The sequence below is a fragment of the Echinops telfairi genome, unplaced genomic scaffold (genome assembly GCF_000313985.2).
Source record: "Echinops telfairi isolate 266 unplaced genomic scaffold, ASM31398v2 ScPeMD7_7420;HRSCAF=8458, whole genome shotgun sequence".
Taxonomy (NCBI): domain Eukaryota; kingdom Metazoa; phylum Chordata; class Mammalia; order Afrosoricida; family Tenrecidae; genus Echinops; species Echinops telfairi.
In genome coordinates this window covers 4,220,399-4,238,691 of record NW_022111320.1, presented here as the reverse complement: position 1 = coordinate 4,238,691, position 18,293 = coordinate 4,220,399, and the positions used below count along the sequence as shown (strand labels likewise).

The window sequence follows — 18,293 nt, the reverse complement described above, 5'->3', positions numbered from 1 at the left end:
ATCAATCCACTGACGAAGAACAAATTAAAATATACCAAGCAAGAAAAACTTGTGTTTTCCAGTCTAGCCTGTTGGGGCACCATGCCCTGTCCCCAATGTCCACCCTCATCATTCCCTGGGGATCTTTCTACTCCCCTCCCCTGCTGTTCCACTGCATTTTTACAATCAGGAAAGCTGTGCATCAGAGTTGTATCCATTCACCATACTTACCGCATATGCTCGTGTATAAGCAGAGTTTTCAGCACATTTTTAATGCAGTTTTTGTGGTAAAATTAGGTGCCTCAGCTGATATTCAGATCAGCTTATCTCGAGTATATACAGTACCCAATATGTATATTGAACAAATAATCTGAGAAGTTGGACTATATGAAGAGAACAGGCATTAGGATCAGAGAAAGGCTTATTAATAACCTGTGCTATACAGATGACACAACTTTGCTTGCTAAAAGTGAAGAGAACTTGAAGCATACAATTTAAAGACTACACCCCTTGGATTCCAACTCAATGTAAAGAAAACAAAATTTCTCACAAATGAACCAATAGACAACATCAGGTTAAACGGAGAAAAGATTGAAGTTGTCACGGATTTTCTTGTACTTGGATTCACAATCAATGCTCATGGAAGCAGCAGTCAAACAATCAACTTATTCCACTGCATCTTTGTCAACCTCACTTTATAATAAAAATGCATACTACTTGATTCTAGAGGCCAGAGAGATTTCTTTAAAGTGTTAAAGAGGAAAGATGTCACATTGCGGACTGACAAAACCCACAGTATTTTCAATCGCCTCAACTGCATAGGAAAGCTGGACAATGAATAAGAAAAACCATGGGAGAACTGATGCCTTTTATTTAGGGTGTTGGTGAAGAAGACAACATATAAATATGGGTTGCCAGATCCAGAAGAACAAAAAATCTATCCTAGAACATGCATAGGCAGAATGCTCCTTAGAAGCAAGGATGGAGTTTGTCTCACATAATTTGGACTCGTTATCAGGAGACTTTAGACCCTGGGGAAGGACATCACTCTTGGTAAAATAGAGGGCCAGCGACAAAGAGGAAGACTATCCTCGATGAGAGGGACTGACACAGGGCTGCAACAATGGACTCAAATATAACAATACTGCAACGATGGTGCAGACTGGGAGGGTTTAGTTCTGTTGTACATCCAGGGGCTATGAGTTGGAACCACCCAGACAGCACCTAACAGCAACGAAAGTACAGAGAAATGATTTTAATTAACACTACCTACATATATCCTATAAGCTCTTGCTTTAATAATTATTTTTTGTATCTTGCTTGTTATGAAGTGTTTTTAAAGTAAACTTAGGAGAGATAATTTCTGGTACCATGATGGCTTTCTCAACGTATTCATGAAATGAAATATGAATGCATTTTTGAAAAGGTAGAATTTAGTATAAATTTTTATTAAAAGTTTACACTGACTAGGACCGAGCTAGCATACTCAAAAAGCCTGTTTTATTGGCTCTGTGATTTTTAAGTTCATCATTTTCTGTAGTCTGTTGCTCATTTGTGTCCCAACATTTTTATCCAACATTGACTGATAGAAAAGTCAAGTTGAGATACAATATTCTTTTAATTATTGATGAAAAAATTGTAATATGTTATTTATAGTTAGTCATATACTTACTAAATATATCACACCCTTGGGACAAAAAGAAGCATCGCATCTCACCGATATAAATGAGACGCCATACATTATAAAAGTACAATAAATTTTGGCTGAGAGAATGAATGTTGCCCTCCAACTGTCCTAGAACAATATCCAGCAAAGGATTTTCAGTTATAACAAGAAAAATATGCACTAGTATTGGCTTTACAAAGACAGTTGTTACATTATAATAAAGAGAAATGTATACGGGTTGATTATAGAAGCCAGAGACAAGTACATACTACCAAACAGTATTTATTATTTTAAGAATATATACATTTATGTAGTCCATGATTATTAAAAAGGTTTGGTCCAAATCTGATGCAGTAGTAATACACTTGCTTACATTCAATAGGTAGATCAATATTGCACATTTTCTTATAAAAATGTTTAAAGACATGATTATAAATAAGAAAAAGGATGAGAAGTTCACATACATGATTGTTGCTGCTGACAAAAGGCAACCTTACATATAATAAAAGAAAACACTGCCCGGGACTTCATTGGATTCAGAATGCTTAGCCTGTTTTCAGCCTGTTGTTATAGCTCGTGTGTCCATACAGCTCACTGAGGGTTTTCCTCATCTTCCTCAGCCCTCTATTTTGTCAGTCCTGTTCTTTTCTAGCAACTGGTCTTTCTTGAGCTCTTAAAATTAGTGTTTTTTCCTTAGCAATGATTTTTTTTAAAGTAAATTCTTTGGAGTCTATTTGAATGTCTGTAGTTCTCCTGTTCATTAAAGTGGTCCACTAGCTACATATGACTATAATTAATTTAAAAAAATTCTTTAGTAGCACTAGTCACATTCAAGTGTTCAGCAGCAACCTGTGGTTAGTAGTTTTCATATTTAACAAAGCAAATTTAAAGCATATTCATCATCTTGAAAGTTCCATCAGGTAGCCCAAATCTAGAGAATTAAAAAAAGGTCCATTACCACCAAGTTGATTCTGACTCATGGTGACCCATTGTGGTCACAATAGTCGCCCAATTTATTGACTTACTATCTCCTTTTCAGGAAAAACAACAACAAAACAATTACTCAGTGTCTCCTGGCAATTAATAAATTTTGCACTATTAACTACAATCCAGGACAAAGTGTAGGTTATCTGCTTTTGCAATGCCCCTAAGATCAGTCGAGCATCCAGAGGAGCCACTACAGCTCTTTGAGGAACAATGGAATAGAACTCAACTTCATAAGGTCTCCAAAGGCTTATATTTTAATGGTAGATAGCCAGTTCTTTCTTGCAATGTACCTGAGTAGAAGTGAACTTTCAACCTTTTGGTTAGCAGTTAATAATTGGGTGCTCCTTCCTTACAGATGTTAAAAACCACTGCCATCAAGCTGATTCCAGATCATAGTTTCCAAGGTTATACTCTTTACAGAAAGCAGACTGCCTAAATGTCTCCGGTGGAACAGCTGATGGGTTCACACTGCTAACCTAGCAGCCAAGGTCTTAACCCACTGTGCCACTAGAGCTCCTTCTAAAGACTTTGACCTGCACTAGTGAGTCATAATCTTTGACAAAGGGTATTTATTATGCCCATGAAATTGGGTAAGGTTAAAAAAAAAAAAAAGAAATTGGGTAAGGTAGCCAAAATCTTGTTTGTTTGTTTTAAATTCAAATGCCAGTCTCCCACCTGTGAAACATTTGCTTTAAAGCCACTCTGGCAAGGCCAATATAATACGTAGGCAATCCTTAGATTTCAAATACCTTGACTTACAACTTGTACTTGTTCTTTAATGTTATATAAATTTGCAATCACTTAGATGGGATTGAACCCATCCATACTTGCAACAAATTCTTCATCACAATCATCTTCACTTGCTGTTTGCACAGCTTTTACACCACAGAAAAGGACTGAGCCTTTTCTTGCACAAAAGTAAGGCTATATAAGAACTGCATGCACCTGTTCTGACTTAATTACACTTAAGAAAGACACACTTAGGAATGGATCACATTCTTAACCCAGGGGCTGGGTTATGAAGGTGCTTCAAAAATTTCAGGGAAAAATCCATTATCTTTTAACTCCATTTTTCCATAAACTTTTTGAAGCCCCTTGTAGTAAAAATTCACATATATGGTTATATATTTTTTTACCTCAGCTCTTTTTAAATATTCAGGTGTTTTAAGCACAAGAGCTCAGTAAAGAAACAATTATTTCTATTTTCAGTGGATGGTTAGCAGAATTATAGCTTATGTGTCAGCCATGTCCAATAAGAACTTTTCAATTGACATCAACAGGTCTCCTTTCCATCCTTACAACAAAAGAAATAAAACTACCATGTCTTTCTTCTTCCTTCAAGGAGTTAAGCAGCCACGTTAGGTGCAGACATAGAAAGGACTAGATATAGATTTACTCCTTCCTTGATATAGTTACAACAAATACACAAAAAATTTTAATGTTCACATAAAAGAATTTTAAAATGTCAAATGTTTTTCTGTTCCTATTGATAATTTTTCCTTTGATATTAATTTTAAACTTTGAGGGAAACTTATCAGTAAAATATAGAAATATATATAATGATACTCTTAAAATCCAAACTCACTGCCACTGAATAGATTCTGACTCATAAGGACCCTGTAGGTCAGGGTACAACTGGCCCTTTGGGTTTCCAAGACTGTATCTCTTTAAGGGAGTAGAAAGCCTCATCTTTCTTCCACAGAGCTGCCGGTGGGTTCAAATGGCTGACCTTGTGGCTAACAAATACCTCTAGGGCTCCCAATAATAATATTATTCACTAATTAAAAGAAAAACGATTGGAATGTAAATATACTATTTGGGGGTTATATATCAAAGTATATGTATACAAATTATACATAAAAGAACATGAACATTACTTCATTTAAATGGCAAGTAAAATTTTATCTATCAAGCCTTTTAGTAGTATTTGAAATGCTTTTCTCTATGTAAGCTACACAGCAAACAAAATATATGAAAATGTACCCTATGCAGCACTATTCCATATATAATAAAAAGAATAAGTCTAGAGCTTTCCAGTTGATCAATTCAATGTTTATAAAGTTCCAGATATCTACATTTCAATTGCAGAGATTCTTCTTTATAGCTATCCCTGCAGATCTGTTATACTCAAACTAGTGTTTCAGAGGCTTACCAAGTAACAGAAATAAAATAGGGCAGTATGAAAATTGTTGGTATATATATATAATTTGAGGGTGGGTTGAAAAAATGTATGTTTGTAATCTCCCAGCTTTGTTTTGTACAAGATTTATAAAAATATACTGTAGCTGTACAAGATTTATATAAATATACAAGGCTTTTGACACACAAAACTTAACCTAAGTTTTGTGGGTTCAAGGTAGTTACACACAAGACCAGAGTTACTTAGTTCAAAAATGATAAAGCATTATATTATAGCTTTTTGCTATAGTTAAAGTATAAAGTAGGGGTCTTGAAGGGGGGATATATGGGATAAAGAGAATATTTCCTTCCCTGCTTTAAGACATGGAAGAAGTAAGGTGAGAAATAGACATACATTTTTAAAGAAAACATGATGGTTTGCTTGGCTTAAAATATATAACCTTAATATAGTCCTAATAGTTTTTGTAGCACTCAAACAGGTAACAATTTCTTGTTAATAGATGCAACTATCCAACAGGTAAGTCCACCTGTAATTTCTATACCACAAATATTAGTCATATCCTATCATGATAGACAAGTTCTAGTCATACTTTTCTTCATATCCCCACAGAATCTTTTGTTTTAAATTGATCATTTTATTGGGGGTTCTTACAAATATTATAGCAATCCATAAATCAGTTTCATCAGGCAAACTTGTATAGATACTGCCACCATCATTTTCAAAACATTTTCTTTCTACTTGAGCCCCTTGATATCAGTTCTTTATTCCCTCCCTCCTCTACCCAGAATCTTCTATTTTTCAAGTAAGGAACTTACAGTCAAGGAATTTTCACCATCATCATGTCCTCTAGGATGGTGAGCTCTTGTGCCATCTGAGATGCTGTACAAGTCTCTTCCAAAAGGTTCAGAAAAACTTCTCATCATTTGTCGCATACTTTCTCGGTGTGCCATAAAAGAATCACTGTTGAAGATACATATGATCGCATAAGATTATGTGTTAAAATTTAAATAATGAGATGGTAGTTAAATACTACAAAATTTATTTTGGGTTAGTAAGATTGTTGTAAGAAGACAGTTTAGGAGAATAGGATGATTTTATAAATACCCACTACCCATAAATATAAAAATGACTTAAGAAATGTTGTTTTCCACTATAATTCACTTACGTATAATAAAAAAAAAAAATACCATTACTTATCCCTTACTTTAGAAAAATGTTAAATGCAAAATAATACGTCTCAGGTGACACACCAGGACTAAAGGATATTTTAAAAAACCCATGAAGAATCTTAAAAATATTGCTTCTGGGTAGAGGAGCTTTGGCAGTACACAATATCCATTCTAGTGAAGACAAACTGCTGGTTAGTTTTTCAATTGTTATTAAAAATGAGTACTGAAAACTACAGATATGTTATAAACTCTGTAAAACTAGTACAGTGGGTTTCCAGATTATAGAAATTCATGCTTGCCGCCCGTTGGCCTCTTTAAAACAACTCAATCAAGCTGTAGTGCAGTAAATTACGTGATAGTAACTTCCACCAAATATTGTAGTGCTATGCAAATAAATTGTTTGTGCCTCACCAAAGGGATTGAATAGATTGCTAACAATAAAAATAAGGTGCATAGCACCCTATTGGGGTAGGCTTATGCAAATGCTGGGTTGCTGGGCCCACGAAGTAGGGAAGTCCAGTGCATTCAGGCAGGAAGGTTCCTTCCTGGTTGAGTGGGGTGCCTCTGAGCTCTGCATCAAAAGAGCTAAGAGAAGTTTATAGCACTTGCCCACACAGGTCAAATACAAGAGGCCTTGGAGCTGAGAGACAAAGTGCCAGAGTGCAAGTATGGCTGAAGAAAGGCTGTCCTGATGGAAGAACTATATCCTGAGCATGTCTGAACTAGAATTGTAACTGTTATTTCCTTAAAATAAAACTTATAACCATGAGCGGTCTATGAATTCTATGTGGCTATTACAATGGATTATCAAACCCAGGAGAGAAGTTGCGTATGCCATGGGGCAAATTGTGTCAGACTGGTAAAAAGGTGGAGGGTAGAGGCAGTCTGATCTCCTCACAGGAATCAGAGCCATAGGCAGCTGATGCTGATAAGCTAGTTTATCTCTGACCCCACCACATCATTTTTACACAATCCCTAAAACCGACCTACCTACTGCCACAGAGCTGATAATCCAATGCATAGCAACCTTATAGGGCAGAGTAGAACTGTTCCTTAAAGTTTCCACGATTGCAAATCTTTATGGGAGCAGCCAGCTTCATCTTTCTCCTGCAACCTTTATGGTTAGCAGGCTACTGCTAACCAGGGTTCCCCATGCACAAAAAATTTTTCATCACAATCACATTCACTTGCTGCATATGCAGCTTTTAAATCACTAAAAAAATCTTCAGACCTTTTCTTGCACCAAAGTATGGTTTCAGACTGCCCTGTAAAAAGCCACTTTTGTTTCTAAAAGCTCTAAATACTAGGAATCATCAAATAGTAAAAATATCTCAAAATCTTGAAATTATCAACCAGCTTTTGAACTGGTTAGAAATGCCAATTCCTATGCCAGAACCCCTCCCCCCACCCCCCCACACACTCAGGAGATAGGATTTATTCATCCTAGGTGAGGTTTTATACAAAGCATTCCTGGTGATGCTGATTCAAGTAACCCCCAATCAACCGCTGAGGAACATTACCCTTTCGACAGTGGCGGTATAGGACTTAACTAGAATGCAAACCTTCCTTTCTAAACCTCAGTTTCCACACCTGTAAAATGAAGATGCTGTTATAGATTCCTACTGCTGAGATTAAATAATGTAATCTAAACACAAAACACATCTGGTACATATAGTATGTGAGAAAAATGTCGATTTTTATTATGAGGGGGTAACCCCCCTCCTCCCAAAGACAGGTGTTTTTTCCAATGTTATGTATTTATGTGTTTTTTTTTACAAAACAACTTTATCACCTTCAAAGTACACTCCATTACACTTCATACATTTGTCAAACCTGTGATTCCATTCATGGAAACATTTTTCAAACTCATCTGACTTGCAAGGTCGAATTCGAGTCATGGTAGTGGGAGCGGGGAGGAAGCATTTAGGAACTAGAGGAAAGTTGTATTTCTCATCATTGCTACATCGCACCCTGACTGGTTCGTCTCCTCCCCGAGACCCCTCTGCAAGGAGATCTCCAGTGGCCTACTAATGGGCTTTGGATCTCCACTCCACACTCCCCCCATCATTCACTATGGTAAGATTTTTTGTTCTGATGATGCCTTACACCTGATCCCTTCGACACCTCGTGGTTGCATAGGCTGGTGTGCTTCTTCCATGTGGGCTTTGTTACTTCTGAGCTTGATGGCCGCATGATTACCTTCATGCCTTTAAGACCCCACACGCTATACTTTTTGATAGCCGGGCACCATCAGCTTTCTTCGCCACATTTGCTTATGCAGCGATTTGTCTTCAGTGATCCGTTTGACACCTCGTGATCACACAGATTGATATGTTGTTCCATGTGAGCTTTGTTGCTTCTGAGCTAGATGGCCGCTTGTTTACCTTCAAGCTTTTAAGACCCCAGATGCTGTGTCTTTTGATAGCCGGGCACCATCAGCTTTCTTCACCACATTTGCTTATTCACCCGCTTTGTCTTCAGCGGTTTTGTCGGGAAGGTGAGCATCAAAGAATGCCAATTTACTAGAAGAAAGTATTCTTGTGATATATTAACACTCTTATCTGATGTTATTCCTTTCACTTCAAGCCTCACTCAGGAGACTGACATTTTTATTGCATACTATAGTGGTTGCCCAACTTTGTTCAAGTTAGAAGGCCAGTGACCCACTGGCCAATTCCTTGTTGATCTTCCTAGAGCTTAATGTACACTATGTCCTTCCTCCTTTTTTTCAGTCTTCTCCATTCAGTTCTGTTCTCCTTAGGTCACCCCCTCTCCTTTCCAGACCAATTCCAAAATGTCTGATGGAATCATGAACAATCATCAACTAGTGTCTTATTTCAGTAATCCCAGGCAGAAAAAAATTTTTTTCTTTTAAATTCAACACTACTTATACACATAAATCTATCCCAAGGGAGCTCAAAATGTATTAGTATGTTACTTCCAAAGTAAAGAAAACTATATAATTCCTTAAATCCAATTACACTATTCAACAAGAACAGCAAACAGCTTAGTTGGATTTGCATTTGTACCTGTAGGGGTTTTTGTTTTAGTTTAGCTTTGTTGAGGTATATTTTACATCAATAAAATTAACTAGCTTAGACACAGAACATATGAATAACTCCCCACAAATTCCTCTCTGGTCCCTTTGTAGATGATTGCTGCTCATTGCCATGAGTTAGATCCAACTCAAGGAGAGCCTTTTGATAACAGCTGACAACATTACCTGCTCCTGTGCCATCCCCATGATCATTGCTGTGTTTGAGTCTACTGCCGCAGCTATTGTGTCAATCCATCTTTCTCAGAAACCCTCCAATTCATCAAAATGATGTAATTTCCTAACAATTGGTTTTTCCTGATAACCTATCCAAAGAAAGCAAGCTGAAGTCTCACCATCCTTACTTGTAAAGTGCATTCAGCTGTATTCCTTTGAAGACTTATTTGTTCTTTTCACTAACACCAGAATTTTGAATGCATAAATTCTTCTACTGTCTTTCTTTTCCATTGCCAAGCTTTGCATGCATGTTAGATGAATTAAAAAAACAACACCACAGCTTGGGGCAAGTGTATATTAGCCATTAATGTGACATATTTGCTTTTTTAAACTTTACAGATGTCTTTTTTTCTTCACAGATGTCATTTGATTCTTGACTGCTATTTCCAAGGACAGTGCTTGCTGATCAAAGTAGAATGAAATCATTGACATGTTCAATTTTTCTTCACTTATTATGTTGTTTATTGCTATCATCGTGAGAATTTTATCTTCTTTGCAGTCAAATGTGTCATCTGCATACTGTACACTGCTAACAAGTCTTTCCTCCAAACCTGAGGTCTTGCTCCTCATCCAGTCTCATGGACTGTTTTTTTTTTTCAGACTAGCTAAGTGAAAGGATGCATGCCTGACACACACACATCTTCCAATTTGAAGACATGTAGTATTATCCTTTCTCCGTTCCAATGCCTGCCTCTCAATGGATGAATATATTCCAGATGAATACAATTATGCATTTTGGAATTCATATTCTTCACAATGCTATCCATTATTTGTTATGATGCACACAGTTGAATGCATCCAAGTAGCTGATAGACACAGGTAAGCATCTTTCTGGTATTCTCAGCTTTCATCTAAGATCCATGTGATATACGCAACTGTATCTCTCATTCTACACTCTCTGCTGAATCAGACTTGAACTCTGACAGTTTCTTGTCAATGTACAGCTACTACCATTAAAAAATTATCTCCACAAAATTTTGCTAGCATTTGAGAGTAATAATATTGTTTAACAATTTTCACATTCGATTTGATTACCTTTCTTCGGGATAGGGATGAATATGGATCTCTTTCAAATTTCTTGATATAGAAGAATAAGCACTTCCAGTTTCATCCATTTTCTGAAGTATCTCAACTGGTATTCTGTCAATTAGTGGAGCCTTGTTTTTCCACCAAGGCCTTCAGTATAGCATAAACTTCTTTCTTCCACATTAATGGTTCTTATTCACCTGCTACCTTCCTGAAATAGTTGAATGACAACCAATTCTTTTTGATATGGTAACTCTGTATCTTTTACATTTTCTTTGGATGCTTCTGCTTCATTCAATCTTTTGTCCAAAGAATCCTTCAGAAATTCTGAGACTAGAATTTTCTCTTCAGTTGAATTTTCTTTAACTACAGAAAGGCAGGCTGTGCCTTTCCCTCCTAGGTCTTGTACCTAATATTGTACCTTGTCTTCTACAGCTACCCTTTGAAATCTGTGTTCAGCTCTTTTACTTCCTCATTTCTTCTGTTTGCTTAAGCTATTCTACACTTAAGAGCAAATTTTACAGTCTCTTATGACATCCCCCTATCCCTTCTTTTCAATGGTCTTTCTCAGTGTAGGAGCCCTTGATGTCTTCCTACCATTCTTCTGGCCTTGGGAGCATTGGTGTTAGGTGCATCAAATCTATATGATGAAATGGTCTCTATATTTAGGCAGGATGTATTCAATCTGAAGAATTCCATTTTGGGGGGAAATGTGGTTTACTAAATTAAATTACTCCTTTACAGATCAGAAACATAACATCTGACAGAGGAATTTTGTCACAAGTGTAGAATTATATTTCTGATGCTTCCAGGAATCATAATCTAGCCTTCTATTTAGAAAGCAGTGCCATTTTCCAAGTACACTGGATGATATTACCAAGTATTAAAAGTTGATATGTGTATTTCTTTATTTTTTACTTGAAGAACAGTTTCAAATTGTTTTAAGACTCAAATTTGGTGTCTAGTAAGTAATATGTCTCTAATTCTAACCTCAACTTATTATATGCTAATAAATCTAAGAGGTAATTTCTACCTATGTTTATTTTTGTGCTATATCAATTGGTTTGTAGGAAGTTGTTAAGTAGAAAAAGAAATATTACTGAGAATAAAATAAATAATAGATCTTCTGCCTCCTTGACACACATGACAAATTCCAACTGCATTAGGGCCACTGCTGGTTTGAAAGATTGATAACCACTTTACAGAAAAACGTTTCACTTCTTGACTAATAATTTATATATTTTTAAAAGTATATCATGAGACATTACTCTTCCCCATTTGCTCTTCTATCATATTCTCTTGTCCTCTACAACCCTATTCAGGAATGCTCTTCTATTTTTCCAGCTTTCTGCTTACTGGCAAACCTCTCGGAGTTATAAAAGACGTGTAAATCCCTTGTGTATACAGGTTATGAACAACCTTGTTACAATAAATGCAGAAACTTCAACATAAGTCCAGAATTAAACATTTGTCAATATTCTGAACCAAAGTAGTAAATGAATCTCAGAATAAAAATGTTCTCTTTAGAGGTGTACGAGCCCCCAATAAAGTGATTTTTTTCCAATAAAACGATTGTAAAAAAGAAAAACAAACAAACGAAAAATGTTCTCTTTAGTTGAATTGGGACACTTGTTGCTGTTACTAAATTCATTTATGAAAAATGCATTAAGCTTATTCAAATATAATAGAATCCTATTGCTTCTAATTAAGGTACAAGTTGGTATATTGTATATAAAAAACAAAAATCATAAATATGGTTCATACCTTCCATTAATTATTTTATGAGTTTTGTTTCGTTTGTTGACAGAAATAAGGGGCACAGAAATTTTAGGTCACTATTTCTATATTTAAAATACTTTTATAGTTAAAAAAGATGTGCACCAGGGTTATATCCTCTCACCATATTACTCACTCTGTATGCTGGGCAAATAATCAGGGAAGCTGGATTATATGAAGAAGAATGTGACATCAGGATTGGAGGAAGGCTCACTTACAAATGCGATATGCACATGACACAATTTTGCTTGCTAAAGTGAAGAGGACTTAAAACACTTGCTGATGAGGATCAAGGATTTCTGTCTTCTCTCTGGATTACAATTCAATATAAAGACAACAAAGATCCTCACAACTGAACCAATAAGTAACATATAATAGATGGGGAAAAGCTGTAAGTTATCAAGGATTTTGTCCTGCTTGGACCCACAATCAATACTCACGGAAGCAGGAATCAAAAGATTAAAAAGACGCAGTGCACTGGGAAATCTGCTGCACAAGACCTCTTCGAAGTGTTGAAAAGCAAGCATGTTACTTTGAGGAATAAGGTGTGTCTGACCTAAGTCCTGGTATTTCCCATAGTCTCATATGATGTGAAAGTTGAATACTGAAGAAGGAAGACTGAGGAAAAACGATGCATTTGAATTATGGCGTTCAGAAAAAGTAATGAAAGTACTGTGGACTGCCAAAAGAACAAAGAGATCTGTCTTGGAAGTACAACTAAAAACTCCTCAGAGGCAGTGATAGACTTCATAGCTCACTTACTTTGGACATGTTGTCCGGAGAGACCAATCCCTGGAGAAGGACATCATACTTGGTAAAGTGGGAAGGCAGCAAAAAAAGAGAAAGGTCCTCGACAAGAAGGATGAACACAGTGGCTGCCAGTAATGGGCTCGAATATACGTACACTTGTGAGGATGGTGCCGGACTGTGTGGTGTTTCCGTCCAGCATCCAGCAACAACTCCTCCTAGATGTTGCACGTTTAGTGTCAGAATCACTATTCTAACAGAATTAGAGGCAATTAACACAGTAATAGAAGCAAGTAGTGACAATTTAAAAATTAAATCCATCAGTAGCAAATACTGGGCAGCTTATGAAGAATGGGAATCATTTTATGCTTTATCAAATCAAGAACTGAAGTTAAAAGTTACTATCAAATTGAGGAATTAGAAATTGGTATTGCTTCTTGAAAAATTTCAAATTGTTCCAAGACTCAGATTAGGTGTCTAATGAACAATTTCTCTGTAGCTAAACCTCAAAAACTCCATCATTCCAGAGTATTCCATATCCAAGTGATATTCAATGCCAGATGATTCAATTAGAGTTGTTGTTAATTTTATTAGTTGAAAATGGCATTGAGGTTACTTAAGAAACTAATATTTTTTCAGAGAGGTATTTGAAAATACACAAGGATTGATTTTATGATAAGAAGCCTAAAATTTGCTTTAAGATACATCAGAGGCAACAGCAATAATAGGGATATATAATGTGCACACTTGAAATTCTGGGTGTTAGTCATATTGCCCTACTTTTTAGAGTATGTTTAAAATTATTAAATTAAATTTTTAATCCATGATGATTAAGAATTTTATACCAGTTGATGTTTAAAAATGACTGATTCAAAAGTTTGCTAAGAACTCTTACAGTATAGCTACCAGCATGGAAATTAAAATGCAGGTTCTTAAGATATCTAGGAAACCCGTCAAGTTTTCCTCAGGTATGTGGATGAGCTTGAACTGCCATGAAGAAAAATACACCAGGGAACACTACATTTTTTTCCTATAAACAAAAATGGCTATTTCCCCATAGAAACAACATTTAGTGAGCTTTATTTTTCTGATTGCATTGTAACAAGGCTAAAAATTACAAACCAAATATGATCTACTAAAATATTTCAGTTTTTTAATCATCTATAGAAGTGGAGACAAGTATGTTCAGCAAATGCTAAAAACCGTTTTTTAAATTTTTGGGGTGACATGAACAAAGGCTGCCTATTGTAAAAAGCACTACACCCAAAGTAGGCCCCGAGTCCGGCTGGGCCTGAAGTGAGTTCTCAATCATAAAGTATATTCCAGAGCTTCAATGAATTGGATGCGTGAAACCTTGTGATTACGTGAATGTTAAACAGCTAAGTAGCTATTAATTTCTTATAACCCATCTATGCCATTGAGTTTATTTTGACTGATAACGACCATATATGATTTCTGAGATGGTAAATCTTTACAGGAGCAGTCTCATCTTTTTTACCATAGAGCAACTAGTGGGTTTGAACCACTGACCTTGTCCAATGCTTATAGAAAAATAAAATTTAGTGCAATTTGTTTTTCTGATTGCATTACAACTAGAATAAAAACCACAAACTAATTCCTTGCTACTATGGAATACTGCTTATAGTTCTTCCAAGGCAAATCTGTTCCTTCTTCTGCCCATCTAAGGAGCCCTGGTAGTCTAGTGAGCAAAGTCAAAAGTTCAAAACCACCAGCCACTCCATGGGAAAAAGATGAGGCTTTTTATTCCTGTAAAGAGTTTTAGTCCCAGAAGCCTACAGGAGTAGTTCTATTCTGTCCTAGAGTCACTAGGAGATGGAATTGACTGGATGGCAGTGAGTTTGGTTTTTCTGGCACTCCACAGCATAGTCATTATTCTTTGTCATCCTCATAATTCAAATGCATTTAGATTACCAAAATACTAAAGTACTGACTGAATTACATTTCTGTAAGGCAATGATAGAAGTTCTAGCGGTGCAATGGTGAAACGACTGTAGTTAATTGAAAGGTTGGTAGTGTTGAACCTATCCAGCGGCTCTGTGAATAAAAGAGCAATCTCCTCTCACCAAAGACTACAACCTAGTGTACCCTACGAGGAATTCTACTCTGTCATGTGGAGTCACTATAAGCTTCAAGTTGACTTAACTACTACCATCCCATCCCGACCCCCACAAAGCCAATTCTATTCTCCACCAGTCTAAATGCATAGTTAAAATGCTGGCATTAGGTCAACTGTACAACTTTTTAAAATAGATATTTAAACCCCTGGATTGCAGAGTGTGTGAATTATATGTCAATAAAGCTGACAATTAACATAAAATCCATTAAGGTCTGTCTTGCACATGGGATAAACTAACTTTCAACTCTGTGACTAAGTCAAAGTAATATTCTTTAATCTATCTAGTAATCTATCTATTCTTTTACTATCTAGTAAAGCTATGCGGGGCTACTTTGATCAATCACTGGTGGTCACCCATCTGGTGCTCACATGGGTGGGAGGGCCTTAGGAAGCTAGCAATGTCTTCAGTGAGAAGAGCCTGATAGACTTGCCCATCTGCTCTAAGCCCTCACTCCGATCCATGAGGTAAGGGGCAACATTTCTATTCCTTGAAGACTTGATCAAATACCATTTCTGTAGTTCAGAAGATTCAAGGTTCATGTTTCTGTACCAAGCAGAAATGTTGACTGTAGAAGATGTATCTAAATCTTATACTAAATAAGTGTTCCCTAGGATGTGAGGTAGGTGCCAAAACCATTTTAACCTCAAGTCAGTTGTCTTGTCTATGTATTTACCTACTTAAACATATGCATATTCCTATTTCTTCTTAATCAAAGAAAAATGGGAAGAAACTGTATTTGAGAGGAAAACTTCATGCTCGAAAGTGCTGGCCTATGTGTTTTTAACCAAGTTACAAGTATTATTTACTTAGGAAACTCAAAGGTATACTTAAATTTTCATGAAATAATTTCATTCCTGAGGCAAGAGACCAAACATTTTTCTCAATCCCAACTTTAAAATATCAACCTTTAAAAAAATACCAACTTTAATATATCACTTTAAAGTTATTTACTTTTCAGATAAAACATTTAACATATACTATTATCAGAAACTAAACACTCAAAATGTTCTGAACTTTAAACTGTAAGCCTTAAAAACTCCTGGGTGGCATCAGTGCACTCTTCCTCTCTGGAGGAAAGAAAAAAATTCTGCTATGGATGATTCATTGTGACCCGATAAGACAAGGTAGAACTGCGCCTTTTGGTTTCTGAGACAAACTCTTTACAGGAGTAGAAAGCCTTGTCTTTCTTTCCTCAGAGCTGGCTGGTGGTTAACAGCCCAACATGAGCCACTAATGATAAAAATCAAGAGACATATGAAAACAATTATTCAAATAAACCATAGAAAAACACATGTGGGTCCATGGATCTTGAGAGCTAATGAAATAGATGGCACCCAGCTATCGCTACCAAATGCTGTGAAAGGGATCACAGTCGGAGATCCTCAATGATGGCAAAGTATGTACAAATATGCTTGATACAACCGATGTACGGATTGTTATAAGAGCTGTAAAAGCCCCCAATAAAATGATCTTTTAATAAAAAATTAAAATAAAAAATACATTAAGTAAATGAATAAGCTAAATACTGTTTTTAAAATTGAAAAAACAAAAATATAAAGGATTAAAAAAAGGAATTGGGGGAAGAGGGGCAGGGGAATAAAAAAGAAATCAGGAGATACTTCAATATGAGTTTTGTTTGTTAGCCTTTATTAGGTCTTTTTGTCTGATTTATGTTTAGTAATGGGTACTCATTTTGGTTGGGGTTGAACAAAAAAGGATTGGTCTAATCAGATTACCTGAATAAATATAAAGTGATACTGTCTCTCCTTCCTTACCCTCAAATTTGTGTTTATATATAATTGTGAAGCTAAACATTACAGGCCTAAGTCAGTTTATGATGTTAATTACAATAATTTTATCTTAAAATGTTACAGCATGGATGCCTGCATTTGAACAAGTGGACAATAGTGGGTAACTGGAAAACCAACTGATATGTAACATGTAACTGAAGGTTCTCGAAGGGTTCTTGATATATGGCTATTTGTGGCCTGTTACTATTTCTGACCCAGACTCTTGAGTTCATTACCTTTGCTCAGAAAGAGTCACCCAAGAGTTTAAATTACACTTCTGCTTGACGTTTTATAGAAGGTACTTATTACACATTCACCGTTTAGATAACCCAGTATATAACTTTTTATATAGCCCAGTATATAACTAAAAGAAAGGCTCCCATAATCTTAATCATTACCCATTGTATTGTCTTATTTAAATAAAAGCCCTGTCAGTAATTCAACTCATCAACGGACAAACTTTGTTCTCACTCTAAGAGATTTTAAATATTTTTATTTTTTGTTTTCGCTAAGAGATTTTTAAAAGAGCAAGTCCTAATACAAAATGTTAAACATTTTTAACTTGTTAAAATGCCACTGACCAGAAATGTCTCAACTGTACCTTAACAAATTAAGAGGGCATACAAAAAAACAACAACAACAAAAGGCAAACCCACTGCTAGTGAGTCTATCCCAATTCATAGTTTGGGTCCGTATAACTCTTAATTATACGGAATAACCTGTAAAATAAAGTTAATTATTTGATTTTGTACTAATACTTTTTGATTGTTACCTTTATGTCATTTGATTTTAAAAAAGCACTAGCACATTTAAACCAACGTAATGTCTTCTTCTGAGAACAAAATTTGTAAAGTCAGTGGATAACAATATTTTAAGTTTAGGGTTTTGTTTTTTTAATGGCACGACATCGCATAGAGATCTTTAAGGATGAAAATAAATTGGCACACCAAGGCAAGGGGCAAAGCAATTTGACCCAAAACAGTATCACAAGGCTTTTCGACTTCAGGGTCCAACGAGATCAAGCAATGATGCTTATGAAGTGGGACCAAAAACCTCCTCCTCCTCCTCCTCATCATCATCAGAGGGAAACAGCGCATTTCTGGACGCCTTTCCAACCCCATCACCCACGGGGCCTCTTCGCAGGCTGATGGCAGCTGCTCCCGGCGGGCTCCCGCGCGCCGGGCTTTTCCCTTCACGGCCAATCGGTGCGTCGGCCAAACGCGGAGTCGCTTCCCAAAGGGGCGAGGGTGCCGCCCGGCAAGGAAAACGACCCGAGCACCTGGCAACTTCCGCGGGCTCCGCCGGGTCGGGCCGCCCAACGCTCCGACTCCGTCGGGCTCGCGACCACACAGGCTTCCCACGTAGAACCCGCGCCCCCGCCCCCGCGATCCCCAACCCAAACCCCTCCGCTGGCACTGGACGGTCCCGGGAGCCTAATTCTCACCGGGCGTCCCAGCGCCGCGGCGGGGACCGCGGCCGCGAAGGCCAGGCTCCGAACGCGGGAGGCCAAGCCGGCGTGCGGCGGGGCACCGTCGAGTGTGGCCCCGCGAGGGGCGCCGACCCGCGCCCGCTCCCTCCCAGAGCCTCCACCCGCCCTTCTCCCC

At 37.0% G+C, this 18,293-nt stretch overlaps 1 protein-coding gene across 3 annotated transcripts in view; it reads right to left on the bottom strand.

The window, feature by feature from the left end:
- Nucleotides 1-18,293, bottom strand: part of MLF1 (myeloid leukemia factor 1) — a 39,842-nt gene that overhangs the window by 21,180 nt on the left and 369 nt on the right. For all 3 annotated transcript variants that reach the window (XM_004704120.4, XM_004704121.4, XM_045297715.1), the window contains exon 2: nucleotides 5,588-5,732. In XM_004704120.4, the coding sequence (XP_004704177.2) occupies nucleotides 5,588-5,732 (145 nt within the window). The remainder of the gene's footprint in view (nucleotides 1-5,587; nucleotides 5,733-18,293) is intronic.